Source organism: Caloenas nicobarica, chromosome 4, assembly GCF_036013445.1.
Source record: "Caloenas nicobarica isolate bCalNic1 chromosome 4, bCalNic1.hap1, whole genome shotgun sequence".
Lineage (NCBI taxonomy): Eukaryota > Metazoa > Chordata > Aves > Columbiformes > Columbidae > Caloenas > Caloenas nicobarica.
Window position 1 is genome coordinate 35,570,349 of NC_088248.1, and position 12,918 is coordinate 35,583,266.

Here is a 12,918-nt window from a genome sequence, read left to right on the forward strand (position 1 = left end):
AAAATTCTAGTCGGTCTGAACAGAAAGAAACTGAGTAATAGCAGCTAATCCCTCACAAAAACACCAAAACCTTTCTGGACTTTTATGAACTTCCTGTGAAAGAAATTAACTGTTTGATTTGTGTCCATAGTAAATACTGTTTCAAAATGCGTTGAATTTAATGGGTACAGCTTACGTTACAACCAAACATAAGCGTGTGAAATTTTTGTTTTCCTGTACAGGTGATCTCTACGGTGCCATAGGCTCTCCAGTTAGATTGACTCGAACTGTTATTGTTGGAAAACGCAAGGAGTTGGTACAGCGCTTGCTCTACGTTCTAACTTACTTCATTCGGTGCTCTGAGCTGCAGGAAAATCAGCTGACGTGGAGTGAGAAGGCTGGGGAAGAAGAGCAAGTGCTAAATGGAAGCAAGATCACAACTGCACTAGAAAAGGGAGAGGTAGAGGAGTCTGATTATGTGGTTGTCACGGTTAAAAATGAACCTGCTCTTGTGCCTCCATTCCTACCTCCAAAGAATGATGGCAGTATAGTACATGACCCTGAAAGCACTCATGCTGTCCCAGCCTCTTCAAAAGAGAAGAGAGAAGCAATAGGAAAGGTCAGTCAGAACTCTGAGGTATCTGACTGTCTATCTAGCAGTTTCCGGAAAGGAGCAGCTGATGGTAGGAGAAGAAATGTCACTGATACAGGAATTGTATCCTACCACTGTGAAGAGCCACTTAAATTGGAGGATTTAATGGATAAAAAGAAGAAGAACCAGAATGAGAGAAAAGTGGAAAAGCAATTGTCTGGTAGGTCATCTGCCTTACCTTGTCCTGAAAGGTCTGGTCACAGGAGTTCACACTTAGAAAAGGTCACCTTTCAGATTGGAAGTTCTGCGTCACCAGAGTCAGACTTAGAAACTCATAGAAGAGAAATGGAAGAAAATCTGAAGGCATTCAGAAAAAATCCAGAGGTGATACATTGTGCCTCCAGTTCCACAAATCTGACTGTGGATCCTTCCCGGAATCAGAAAGAAAGTTGTGAAGCTGCCTTTATACCCTTCAGTAAATGTAATGTTTGTTATGCACAAATCCCACCTTGTGAGGGGATGGAGAGTACACTTAACCAACATATTGAAAGTAAGGGAACTGAAATGAATTTAGTGAACACAATATCTAGTGAACCGCTTTTGCCCACAGGTAGCATAGAAGCTGTAAAATTGCCAAGCCTGAAAGAAACTAGAACTTTATGCTCTGGCAATCTGGAGAACTATTCCTCTGGCTGCATAGAAGTAGGTTCTGCTGTCAAACAGGATTCTGCTAAAGTAGGTGCTAAAGTTGTCCCCTATGGGGATGCTGGAAGGAAAATCTCCTCCAGAGTTGAAGGGGACATTCCAAGGAATGAGAGCTCAGACAGTGCTCTTGGAGCCAGCGATGAAGAAGGTGATTGTTGTATCCTGGATGAAGTGCATCATAATAATGTCAGCAAACAACTTGAAGAGTTTGCAGAAGTGGAACTTCCTTTACCAAGGTAAAGATGTTTAAATTGGTTTAGAACTGAATGGAATCAAAAGCTGTTGCTACTTTTGAGATGTTCAGGGTTTCAAGTTTGAAATCCTGTGGGATCTTGACTAAGTTCCTTGCAAACAAATCTGTAACAGACACTGATGTGGTTAGGATTCTTGTAAACAGACTTGGCAAAAAGAAAACCAAGAAATAGTGAGGTTTTTTGACAGAGGTGTTCTTCAAATGTCTTCAAAAGTGATCAAACTCCTATATAAACCACTTTTTAATGTAGACAGAACATCTGAGAACAAGCAAAACTTAAGCTTTGCTTAAACTGATAACTGTTTAGATTTGACGTATTTGACAAATCAAAGACAGCTTTGAAATAAAGAAGGACATCATATTTGAAAACTTCTGAGCTTTACAGGTGTACATGGAGTTTGCTGATGCTCAAGGCAGGTAGCTAGAAAGAGTTTGCTGCTTGGGCCAAGTTGAAGAAAACTTAAATTTAGCAAATATGTTAGCTGCAGAACAGGAAGCTCATACATACCACAAGCTCTAATACATGTAGTTTTGCCTTTTCATAATTTTGAAGGAATTGATACATTGTTAAAGTTCAGCCTTTAAAGTCCTTGTTTCAAAGAGCACCAGTAATTGGTTTACTGTATTTTCAGTACAATTGTTGATTGATATTTGCTGTAGAAGTGAGGCTGGTAAACCAAACTTCTCATTCATGTAAAATCTGCATGCAGTTCGACAAGCAAGAATCTTACCTGTCTTATTTCTGTATTTCAGGTCAAATACAATCAGCAGTCAATGTGTGAAGAATTTTGGAAGATCACTTCTGGGTGGTTACTGTCATACATATATACCTGATCTAGTGCTGCATGGAATAAATAATGATGAAAAGCTCAAGCAGTGTCTACTAGCAGACCTACTTCATGCAATGCATGTGAGTTAAAGTGCAGTTCTGAGTCATAGCAGGAATTGTAATATTACTGAGATCTATAGAAACAGGTCCTTTGAATAGGTTTCTTTCTATTAACCTGTTCTTAACAGCCACACCTGACATGTCTTTTTTGAAAGATATAATCCCTTAAGTCATTGTGTGCAAAGCCTTTTCCAGCAAGAATCACACGTGCTTTCCTTTATACTCTCTTAAGGCCTCTCTCGAAAGCTAAACACAAGGAAATTGTTTTCAACTTCAAATTACAAACAAGGAAAGAAAAACCTCAAGCTGCTTCTCTTTTCAGTCACAATAGCAGACAGAATTGTCTGTATTTCATAAAAATGATATGCAAGTTGAAACATCTTATTTTGCCATTTAGTGGCATGTTTTGCAAGGGAGAGGAAGTCTTGTGGAGACCTGTATTATACTAGACTGTAGCAGAAATGGCTGACTACAGAAAGTAATGGTCTTTAGGTAAGAATTTTGCCATGTTCTTACTCTGCTGTAGGTACTCCTAAGTTATATAATTAATTTATAACTAACCTTTCACTAAAGTAACTGTGTGATGTTAGTACGCAATTTTAAGTGTGTATCTAATAGCTGTCAGCAGCTTCTCTAGCAATTAAGAATCATCCTGCTGGAATGAGTTCATGTACTATCCAAAACAGCAACGTGTGTGTGGATGTTACTCCTTTAAACAACATCAGATTGGTCTAGCACGATGCTATCTCTTCATATGTACCTGCCTTGATGGTGCATAGTGAAATCCCTTGAATATCTCTGAAACATTAAATATACTATCACCATCACTGGATCAGTCTAGTTATTACTCTTTTCATTTTGGAAGAAACTTGTCTTTACAGGGAACGTGGAATACTTGAAGAAAAAATATTGAATTTGTGATTTTGAAGCACTACTTAAAAAAAATGCCTGATCAAATTGGCAGTTAAGTCTTAACTGACCCAATATTGCCTAGTCTAAGCTCTGTTACTGAAGCTGGTATTCCTTGTTCTTTTTGAGATGTCTTCGGTTTCCTCTCAGGCAAAAATATCAATTTGATCACTTTCTTATTCCCTGCCTCAGTGTAAATAGAAGTGAGGCTTCAAACTGATTTGTGGAAATGTGTATGACAATGTCACATAATGTTTGTGTTTTGTATCTGTTGCAGCATCCAGTGCTAGATGAGCCCATAGCAGAAGCTGTCTGCATTATCGCAGACACAGATAAATGGAATGTACAAGTAGCTACAAGCCAGAGAAAGATGATGGACAATATGAAGTTAGGCAAGGACGTTTTGGTTTCAAGTCAAGTATCCAGTTTATTGCAGTCTATTTTACAGCTTTACAAACTCAACGTCCCAGCTGACTTTGTAAGTATTTCTTTACTGAAGCTAATGAAAATTGCTTAGCTTAGATAGCAAATGCAGAGTTTTGTACACCATGTTGCTCTACCAATGAACTAATGCCTGAAATAATGCAGAGTTGGTACAATGTATTTAAAATAATGCATGCTACAGTCCAGTAACAGATACTGTTTTATCTGTAATTTACATCTATAAGATCAGATTAAAGTTAACTACTCCAAAATACATATGCCAAAATGAAAGTTGTTTAGGTGATTTTAGCATGGTCCTTCTGTGTTTATGATTAGGACTTTTAAATTTGGCTTTTTTTTGTTTGTATAATTTCCACAGTTCTCTACTCTCCATGTTGTTGAAGCTTCTATTTACCCAAGCCTGTTCCTAGCATACAACTTCTGATTCTTGGGCTTTCTAGCCAACCCCATGCAGTGGCTGCCTCTTTGTACTCCCCCCGCAAATAATTGTGCCTGTGTGTGTTCACTTGACCCTTCTGTTTTATGCATATTTTAGCCAACCCTGTCAGCAAGCGCTGTCTCTGATAGCCTTGCCCATGTCTCTGTAGGGAGTGGGTGTGTTGCAGATGTTACTTTGTCGTGTTGCAGACTCCCTGTCTTGCAGCATCCTTCCCTGTCCTCATTGGCAGTGAAGTTCATCAGGGCAAATCACTAAAGCTGGTTTTGCTGATTACAACAAAACTACTCACAAGTCTGACAGCGATAATTGTGATCCAGTTTTTAGTGCATGATTGTAGGTGAGGGGAGATGGGGTGGGTTTTTGTCAGTAGTCACCCCTTTTTCAATTAACAGAATTGGTTTGTCCTTCAGCAGATAGCCTTGAGAAACTTTCTAGGAAGCCTATGTAATGACCGTGCTAGCAGATGGAAGAGGAAGATAGAATGAAACACTAACAGCTGTAAATAGTATTAGTTGGCACTGTTTTGGATAAAATTAGTGGTATTGATTATACTAAGTTCTTGAAGTCAAGCGCTAGGAAAAATACGTGGGTACATTGTCAATGTTGTCTCTGGATTCTTCTGGACACTGAAAAATATGCAACTTTAAATTCTATCCTTACACTTGCATAGTAACACTGTAAATTCTGGCATTTTTTAAACCAAATAGTTGATTCTGCAACTGAAGTGTTCTTTTCAGTGTTGCCTTGGGGACTGTGTATGCTATATCCGTATGCCTTGTGTGGTGTGGGGAGGGGTTTGGAGGTAGAATGTTTTTCAGGGTTATTTTTTTCCTTTTTCTTACAAAAAGGAACAGTGAAGTGCCAGTGATAGTAGTCTAAATTTTCTGTAATCCACATTAGAGACACTTCAGTCCTTCTGTCAGTGGATTTTACATCTCTTTGCTAAAAGAGAACCATTGGAGCATGGAAGCTAAGTATTCCACTGAACTCTAGGGGGAGAAGTGTGACTTTTTAATTGTAGTGGTCTATTGATTTAAATTTCGACAAAAACATATGTACTAATATCGATCAGAGATGAGCATAATGCAGTATGTTTGAAGTTTGTTAGGAGTATACTCTTTTTTTACGTGCAGTTGCTGTTCCGATAAATAAGTTTTTTGTGGTACAACAAAAACCAAAGCCCAACTTGAGACTGGATGAAAAGCAAGTGGTGATATCTTTGTGGCAGTTCAGACTGGTAACCATAGAGCAGAGAGCTTTGCAGTATGCCAGAGTGAGAGGGGAGTGATGATCACAACTGCTACATGTCAGCAATATGTCAAAAGTTTTGACTGCATCTTTAACATCATTTTAAGCTACTTTTCTATTTTTAGAAGTGACTTGGCATTTTTTTTTCCATTTAGTCAATGAGAAAAGCTGCAGAGGAAGTTAACAAAAAGAAAAACTTCTGTACCTCAATGAACATGGACATTTTGAACAAAATGGATTCATATACCAAGCTTATGGGGAAAAAATATATTTTGATTCTTTGCTGGCATTCAGGAGGAGCAGATAATCTTATGTAAAGAATCTCTTTTTTAGAACAATGTGGGATTCTTCCTTACTTGCTCCCTCACAATTTTAATTAAAAAAAAATCCATAATCCTTTAGCGCGAGTACTGGAATTGAAATATATTGAACTGCTACTTTGTGCTCCCCTGAACTCCTGAGGAAGTGCTCATAGGCTTTTTGCATTAGGGTTGCATATGATGGAAAAGATAAGAATGTGTCCGTTTTGGCTAGAATCAGAAGTGTTATGATTATCATGACTTGAGTGAAAACTTGCTTGAAGCAAATAGATCACACTACTCAAAGATTTTGTCTTTCCTCTGCTAGTGGCAGTGATCTTATCATACCATGATGTAGCACAGTTTTTAAAATGTCTCTTTATCTTCTGTGATTAAGACCTGATATAAGCTCAGAGAATCATTAAAAATCTTCATCTCGCACCAGACTGTAGGAAAAATACATGGTAGGCTACCTACAAGCACAAGTCTTTTTTCTGTTCATTATTTTTTTAATTAGCAAAACTGGTTTCACCGGATCTCCTTTCTAATACTTATGGTTTTCATTCAATTTGAAAGTACATTGGACGATGGCCTGAAGCTGTTTGCTGCTGCTGTTTCTAATTGCTGTCTACACCTCCCGGATGATTATACAGTTGATAATGCGAGGTTCTGCATGTGCTTCCTGCTTTCATCTCCTGGATGAACTTATTTAACTTTTTTGAAGTGGTCATCTCTGTGGAAAGAAGGAATATATCAAATTGAATGTATATTTTGTTGTAGAACAAAATACCTGATAAGACATCCTACCTACTCACCTTGTGAAGAAATTCTACCTACTGACCTTATCTTACCAAAAAACTCCCCTTTCTTTGAAGCCAAGGTTCATCTGTTCTCCTGCAGTTGGTGTATGAGAAATTACCACGTGTCACGTGACTGTATTTAAAAATAATGTGTTTGTAGCATGCTACTGCTAAAAGAAAAGGGGAGTGATTAAAGTCATATTTCAGCTTGAACGAAGGATTCATAACCTAGCTTCTACAGTAAAGTAGTGAGCGAAAGAGCTATTAATTTTATGATGAATAAGATAATGTCTTCCACTTCTTGAGTCTTAGTTTCTTGAATGGCAGATCCCTAGAGCTAGAGTGCTAATTTTACAAACTGTTTTCTAAACTGAGTCTTTCAGGAAAAAATAGTACTGACTTATAACAAAGACATCTTGATCCAAGTATTCTGGTTTAATTCTTCGTAAGATATCTTAAGTGTCTTTAGAACCCAGTTAAAACTATTTAAGTCAGCAGAAACACTGTGGCTGGCTTGTGTGAAAAATGGATGTGCAGTTTGTGCAACAAACTTGCTGCCCAAGAAAGCTGGAATGCTTCAGTTATATGAGAGGGTTCCCCCTCTGAGGGGGTAGTGTAACTTTTTCATGCAGTTAGCACAGCTGTAACAAAACCAATTGCCTCTTCTGGATTTTGGAGTGGAGATTTTGTTTGAAAGATATTCTAGCTAGGATGAGCTAAAATGATATGCTTACATATCTGAAAAACTTGCATGCAATTGCTAAAGCTATTCTGAGGTTTTTGGTCTATGTTTACAGTGCATAATGCATCTTGAGGATAGACTACAAGAGATGTATCTCAAAAGCAAAATGCTTTCAGAATATCTGCGAGGACATACAAGAGTGCATGTAAAAGAACTAGGAATTGTGCTGGGGTGAGTATTGCAGATATCTGTCTTAACCAAGGACAAAACTTGGGGCAGTTATTTTCCTTTTCAGTTTCTGAGTGTTGACATCTTGTTCCCACGGGGCTTTGCTTCTTCATATTTAGCACACTTCTCTTTCATGTGCCTAATACAGTGTAAAAATGGGTTCTACTGAGCCATCTGGAAATCAGGAGGAGACACAGTTCTACAGCAAGAACAAATGACTTGTCATTCTTGAATCTTCAGAATGAAGAAAGTTTAGATTTTTGGTCATTAGGAGGTTATCCACACGTTCATGCACGCTGTCTTGATCTCCTTAATGAAAGCTTGATACTTGAGAATTTTTGGAAGGTTAGGTGATGCAGTTGTATCTTGAGAGAAGAGGGGTCTGCAAAAAGCAGGTGTAGGAAAATAGACAGATGTCGTGTTTGGCAGCTGTCATCTAATAATAGTACTTGATTGGCATGCAACCTTTAGGGATGCAACTGCTGTCAGCCCAAGAGGGGGAAGGGGGTAGAAGTGAAAACATGTTCCCAAGAAGATAGTTTTTAGCACTGTAGGTAAAACTTGATTTATCTTTATCCAGACTGCTCAAGATTTCATACTGAGAAATGTAGCTGTAAATAGTGAAACCCTGAAATAGGCACTTTTCTCAGTGTGCGTATGAGTGTATAAATATATATAAATACAAAATACATCCTGGCCTCTGAGTGGCTTTACATTTGGAAATGGTTGGAAACTGACCGTTTTATTTGAGACACGTTCCTGGTACCGTTATTGCATAATAATTAATAATTCCAGCTTCTGGACTTTTTTGGTAAGAAAGTGCTACTATATGGTGAACTGAGTTCTGTTCAAAACATGAAATGCACAGTTCTCCATAAGCTGATGTTTAGTACTTTTTTAAACTGAGTTTATTGGTGCCTACTGACTGGTTAAGATTACAAGCTGAGGCTTTAGCAAATAAAGTTTTTATTTAAACCACAAAAAATTATATACCAGAAAATGTAATACTGCTATCTTTTGACTTAAATGGTAGCATACTTCTTGGTTTTAAACATTATTACCTACATATACTGGCATGTTATGAGTAATGGCAATAAATAATAATTAAACCATGAACTCAGTTATAGCAAGACACTTCCAGTGGATGAAAAATATCTTCTTGTGTTTCTCTTCTTTTGTGAAGGTGACTGTATATCTTAAAGTTTCTCTTTTTTTTTTTTTTAAATTTCTAGGATTGAATCCAATGACTTGCCTTTGTTGGCTGCTATAGCAAGTACTCATTCCCCATATGTTGCTCAAATACTCTTATAAATGAAAATCTCAGGATAGTCATTCCCTTAAAGTAAAATAAAGAAAACAGGAATGTCAAATGAAGAACAGAGGTGCCAAACACTGGTAAAGGGGAACACTGAGGAAAGCAGGTGATGACTGTACATTCTGCTACCTTCTGATTCTGATTTCAACCAGATGTTTTATTGGAGGACTTCAGTTTACATAACGTAAAAGGCATTCAGGTTTTTTCTTACAATCTCACTTCTGACTTAAATCAAGAAAGTTACTGCATCTTTGCGTTTTATTTTGATTCAAAGGACGAAAGTTAACACTATGTGGCAGACGGGGAGCTGCCGTCTAAAACGCTGCTCAAAACCGTGAAGTAACAGTTAAAAGAACAAGTGGGTTAGAATGGATGTCAGAAAACTACGCTTGGGTGTAGTGTATGTTTCTTTGCTGGGGAGGAGGAGGCGCTGTGAACTATGTATATAGCATTCCTATACACAAGTATATTAGATGGGACATGATTTTCTTGCAGAGCATATGCACGACTTTTGTATAGTAGAAGTGAATGGGTCAGAACAAGGAACCTGGATTCAGCAGCCAAATGTCGTGTGGGAATGGAGGCGTGCATGAGGTGATGTGACTTTCCCTTTAAGAACAAGAGGTTAAGCAAGCTGTGGCTGCTTCTGTTTTAATAAGGAGGCATTCAGATGAGCCCATGGCTAGAAGTGGAATGGAATGGACTTCTGAGATAGGGATTTTATGGGAAAGCCTTATGGAATTTCTGCTACAAGTTTACATTTGTTGCTGATGCAACTTCGCTAACTCTTGAGTTTCTCTATGACTGTAGTCCTGGGAGCTAAACCTGTGTCTTGATCTCATCAAGTATTACTATCTTCGAGGAGTATGAATTTGACAAACTTGTGCGCGATACCAGTGCTGTTAGTGCGTGTCTGTGCGCACGTACGCCAAGCAGTTGCCACAAACTGAAGACAATCTTACTGGGGAAATAAGACAAACAACTCCCCACCAAACCTTTAGTCAAAAGTTTTACTTTTTCCAACTACTAGTTGTCACTTGAAGTAGGAATAAAAGAGGACCATTGTTTGAAGTAAAACGAAATGTAGGGGGCAGACCCCAATATTTGATATTATTATGAATGTTTGCAGTTACCCTTTTTGATTCTACAGAAATCTTGAACTATAATCCGGGTGCCTTTCCTTAATAGGTTAACTACTCTGAGACCAGAAACTACTTCTCCACTAGTTGGTACTGGCCTTCTCTGTTTCTAGAAAGCAAAATAAAATTTTGTATTTTGCTGTTTTCATGTGATTGATAACATGAATGTAAAATAAAAAAACCCTGTTATTGTATAAAGCACTGTTGAGCTGGATATGAAACTGTGGACCAGACTGAGGAAAGAACAAAGGATCAAAACAACCATTCTTAAAGAAACGGAAAACTCAATGTTGGACCGTTCTGTTATGAGCCAGCAGGAATGAGGTGTCTGAAATTGTCAGCTAGCAAGCAAATTGCTGGTAACACAGCTGCTTGGGAATAGTGAATTCTTATAGGAAACTCCTGGTCACCGGTTGTGAGTTCTCCTTCTTAGTGATTACAGATTTTTAACACTGAAGGGACACACTTTTATTAAAAGTGTTTTTATTTCCTACTACCTTGATGTTTGGACTTTTCTACAGTAAACTTTCAATGATTTGAAACAATGAAATGTTCATATTGTGAGTTGTTTAAATGTGATGGGGGTCTTGATTAACTTTGTATTGCTTTTTGAGGGAAATAGGTAGACTGACTTACTGTGAAGAGAGGTTGTTTCCAAGTGGAGGGATACTTATTTGGATACAATGTTTCTAAAGCTGTTCCATATATGCTGGATTTCTGACCTAACATTCCAGATGTTTCTTTAATCACATTTTCATACTTGTCCCTAGTATTCTGCTTAAAAAGCCTAAAATCTTTTTGTGGTTCAGGTTTTCTCCTACTGCTTACAGTTAAGCAGACTTTTCATACCTTTGGTCTGTGAGTCCTTCTATCTATGGAAGGCAAACTGACCTCTGCAAATAGCTGCTAGCAGGTATCACTCTCTATTCCACAAGGTTAAGACAAAGGAAGAACCACAAAGCAAATCACATAAACTACCCCTGTGATGGAGAACGTGTGTGTGCACATGTGTAGGACTATGAAACCACTTCCCTGAGTGTATATAGAAATCCTCATGTACCTCCTCTATTTCATGACACTCTTAAATAGTAGCTGAGCTCACTGAAAGTCAGTTCCAGTTCTTTTAAAGTGTTAGTTGAGGTTTTTTATCTGAACAGACTTTGACAATTCTTCAAGAAATATGTGCTTTTGTTATCATAGAGTGTACTAAAAAAGTCAAAGGTCAGGCAACATTCCTTGATTTCATGACTAATACCAGGATCAGCAACAACCTGATTTTACTACGTCAACTATTTAAAAAAATCTGCCTTTTGGCAAGACATCAAGTTAACCTAAGGGTGGCATGTGAGCCGATGGTCAAAAGCACTTGGATTTTCTTCAGCCCAGGCTAAGACTTTATAGTTCTTGCTGCTTTCTCTACCATTTTGCTGCTCTTCAGAAATTACACAGTGAACTACCTTGTTTTTGCAGTTTTAGTTTTGGGGGAAAGAAAATCTAAAATGAAAGCTGTTTACTGCTTTTAAAAGGCTTTAGACTAAAGAAAGTTAAATACGTATTTTCCCCTCCACCAAATGTACTACCTCAGTTCACAGGATTCCACCTTCTAGGGCTTTTTTGGTTCTAAGTCTTTAACTTGGTTTTGGTAGCATCTTGCTGTTTATGTAAATTAGTGTGGCATGACAGGGCAGTAAGTATTTAGAGATGTGTTGTTAGACATCTTTAGGGCATGTTTCTGGTTTTATTTTAATAGGATGAAAAGTGACATGAATGTACAGATGTGTTTGAAATTTAAAATGTAGCTTAATTTTCAAATATTCCAAAATTGGTTTTATCAGTATTATGTAGTTTTTTGTAAACTTAAATACATATTTTCTTGGGTAAGTGGGAGTGCACAGTCTTTCCAAAATCCCACGTGAATGCAGTTTACACAGTGCGATTTAAAGAATGTATGGGTTTTTTTCAGGCAAGACATACACAGAGGGGAGGAATGAAATGCTGAATTGTATTTAATCTAAATTAGTTCTTTAACCCAAAACAATACCAAGATCTAAACATTTTAAGTAGGTACTCTCTGAACTAGTGTATACAACTTTCTTCTGCCCAAAAAAACCCAGAGACACTGATTCTGTAATTCTGTAGTACACACTTCCAATGGCATTCTCCAGAATTGTAGATTGATCTTCCCCACTCCCTACTATATGCATCTTTACTTTTCAAGACAAAACTCCTTTTCAGATACACTGAACTATTATATAAAAGGTTTACACAAAATGATCGCTTATCCGTTAAGTATAACTTCTATTTCAGTTAAAAGGACCCAAATCAAAATCCTATCTGAACTGCTGAATATATTCTAGACGTTATTTTTTTTGTGAGGTCAAGTGGGCTAATTTGACATACATAGCAGGTTTTGCATAGTAGAAAAAAAGTTGTTGCTATTGCATGTTTGGAGAGCATAGGCTTCTTTAGGAATGACTGAATACCAATGTCAAACTACATGGTTTTTTTTCTTATAGCTGTTTATGTATGCTATCATTTTGGTCTATTTCTTTGCGGCATTTGGTGCAATAAACTTCCTGAAATGAAAGTAAATGGTATATGGTATCTTTTTTTAAAACTTCTTTTTGAAATAGCTGTTCTTGTTGTAAATGAGATCTAATAGTGCATGGACATCTGATAACCCATTAGTGCAGTAAGTAAATGTTGTGAGTAATGTCTAACAGGAAAGCCTCACAAAATTTGTAACCTGATTGAACACTACTAGCATCTTTGGAAGCTGTACCCCACTTATGTATGTAAATAAGAGCTCTTATATTGTGAAAACTAACTGCAAATGATAATGGAAAGTGAAGACACTGACTGTTGGAATAGGTCCTGCAGAGGTTGCACACACCTGTGTGGCTGGCACTTGAGCTAAGTGTGTATGAAAAGAGCTTTATGAAAAATGCCTTGCTATTACATTAATGTATCCAATCTTAAAGGTTACTCAACCTAACA

General features: G+C 37.5%; 1 protein-coding gene across 4 annotated transcripts in view; it reads left to right on the forward strand.

Moving 5' to 3' along the window:
* FNIP2 (folliculin interacting protein 2) overlaps positions 1 to 12,472 on the forward strand; it is a 52,632-nt gene extending 40,160 nt beyond the window's left edge. For 3 of the 4 annotated variants that reach the window (XM_065633996.1, XM_065633997.1, XM_065633995.1), the window contains 5 exons: positions 222 to 1,512; positions 2,283 to 2,439; positions 3,605 to 3,805; positions 7,355 to 7,470; positions 8,700 to 12,472. In XM_065633996.1, the coding sequence (XP_065490068.1) occupies positions 222 to 1,512; positions 2,283 to 2,439; positions 3,605 to 3,805; positions 7,355 to 7,470; positions 8,700 to 8,778 (1,844 nt within the window). In that variant the 3' untranslated portion in view covers positions 8,779 to 12,472. Of the gene's footprint in view, positions 1 to 221; positions 1,513 to 2,282; positions 2,440 to 3,604; positions 3,806 to 6,333; positions 6,601 to 7,354; positions 7,471 to 8,699 lie in introns of those variants that run through there. The other variant, XM_065633998.1, reaches the window with a different exon arrangement.
* Positions 12,473 to 12,918: the final 446 nt, after the last annotated feature.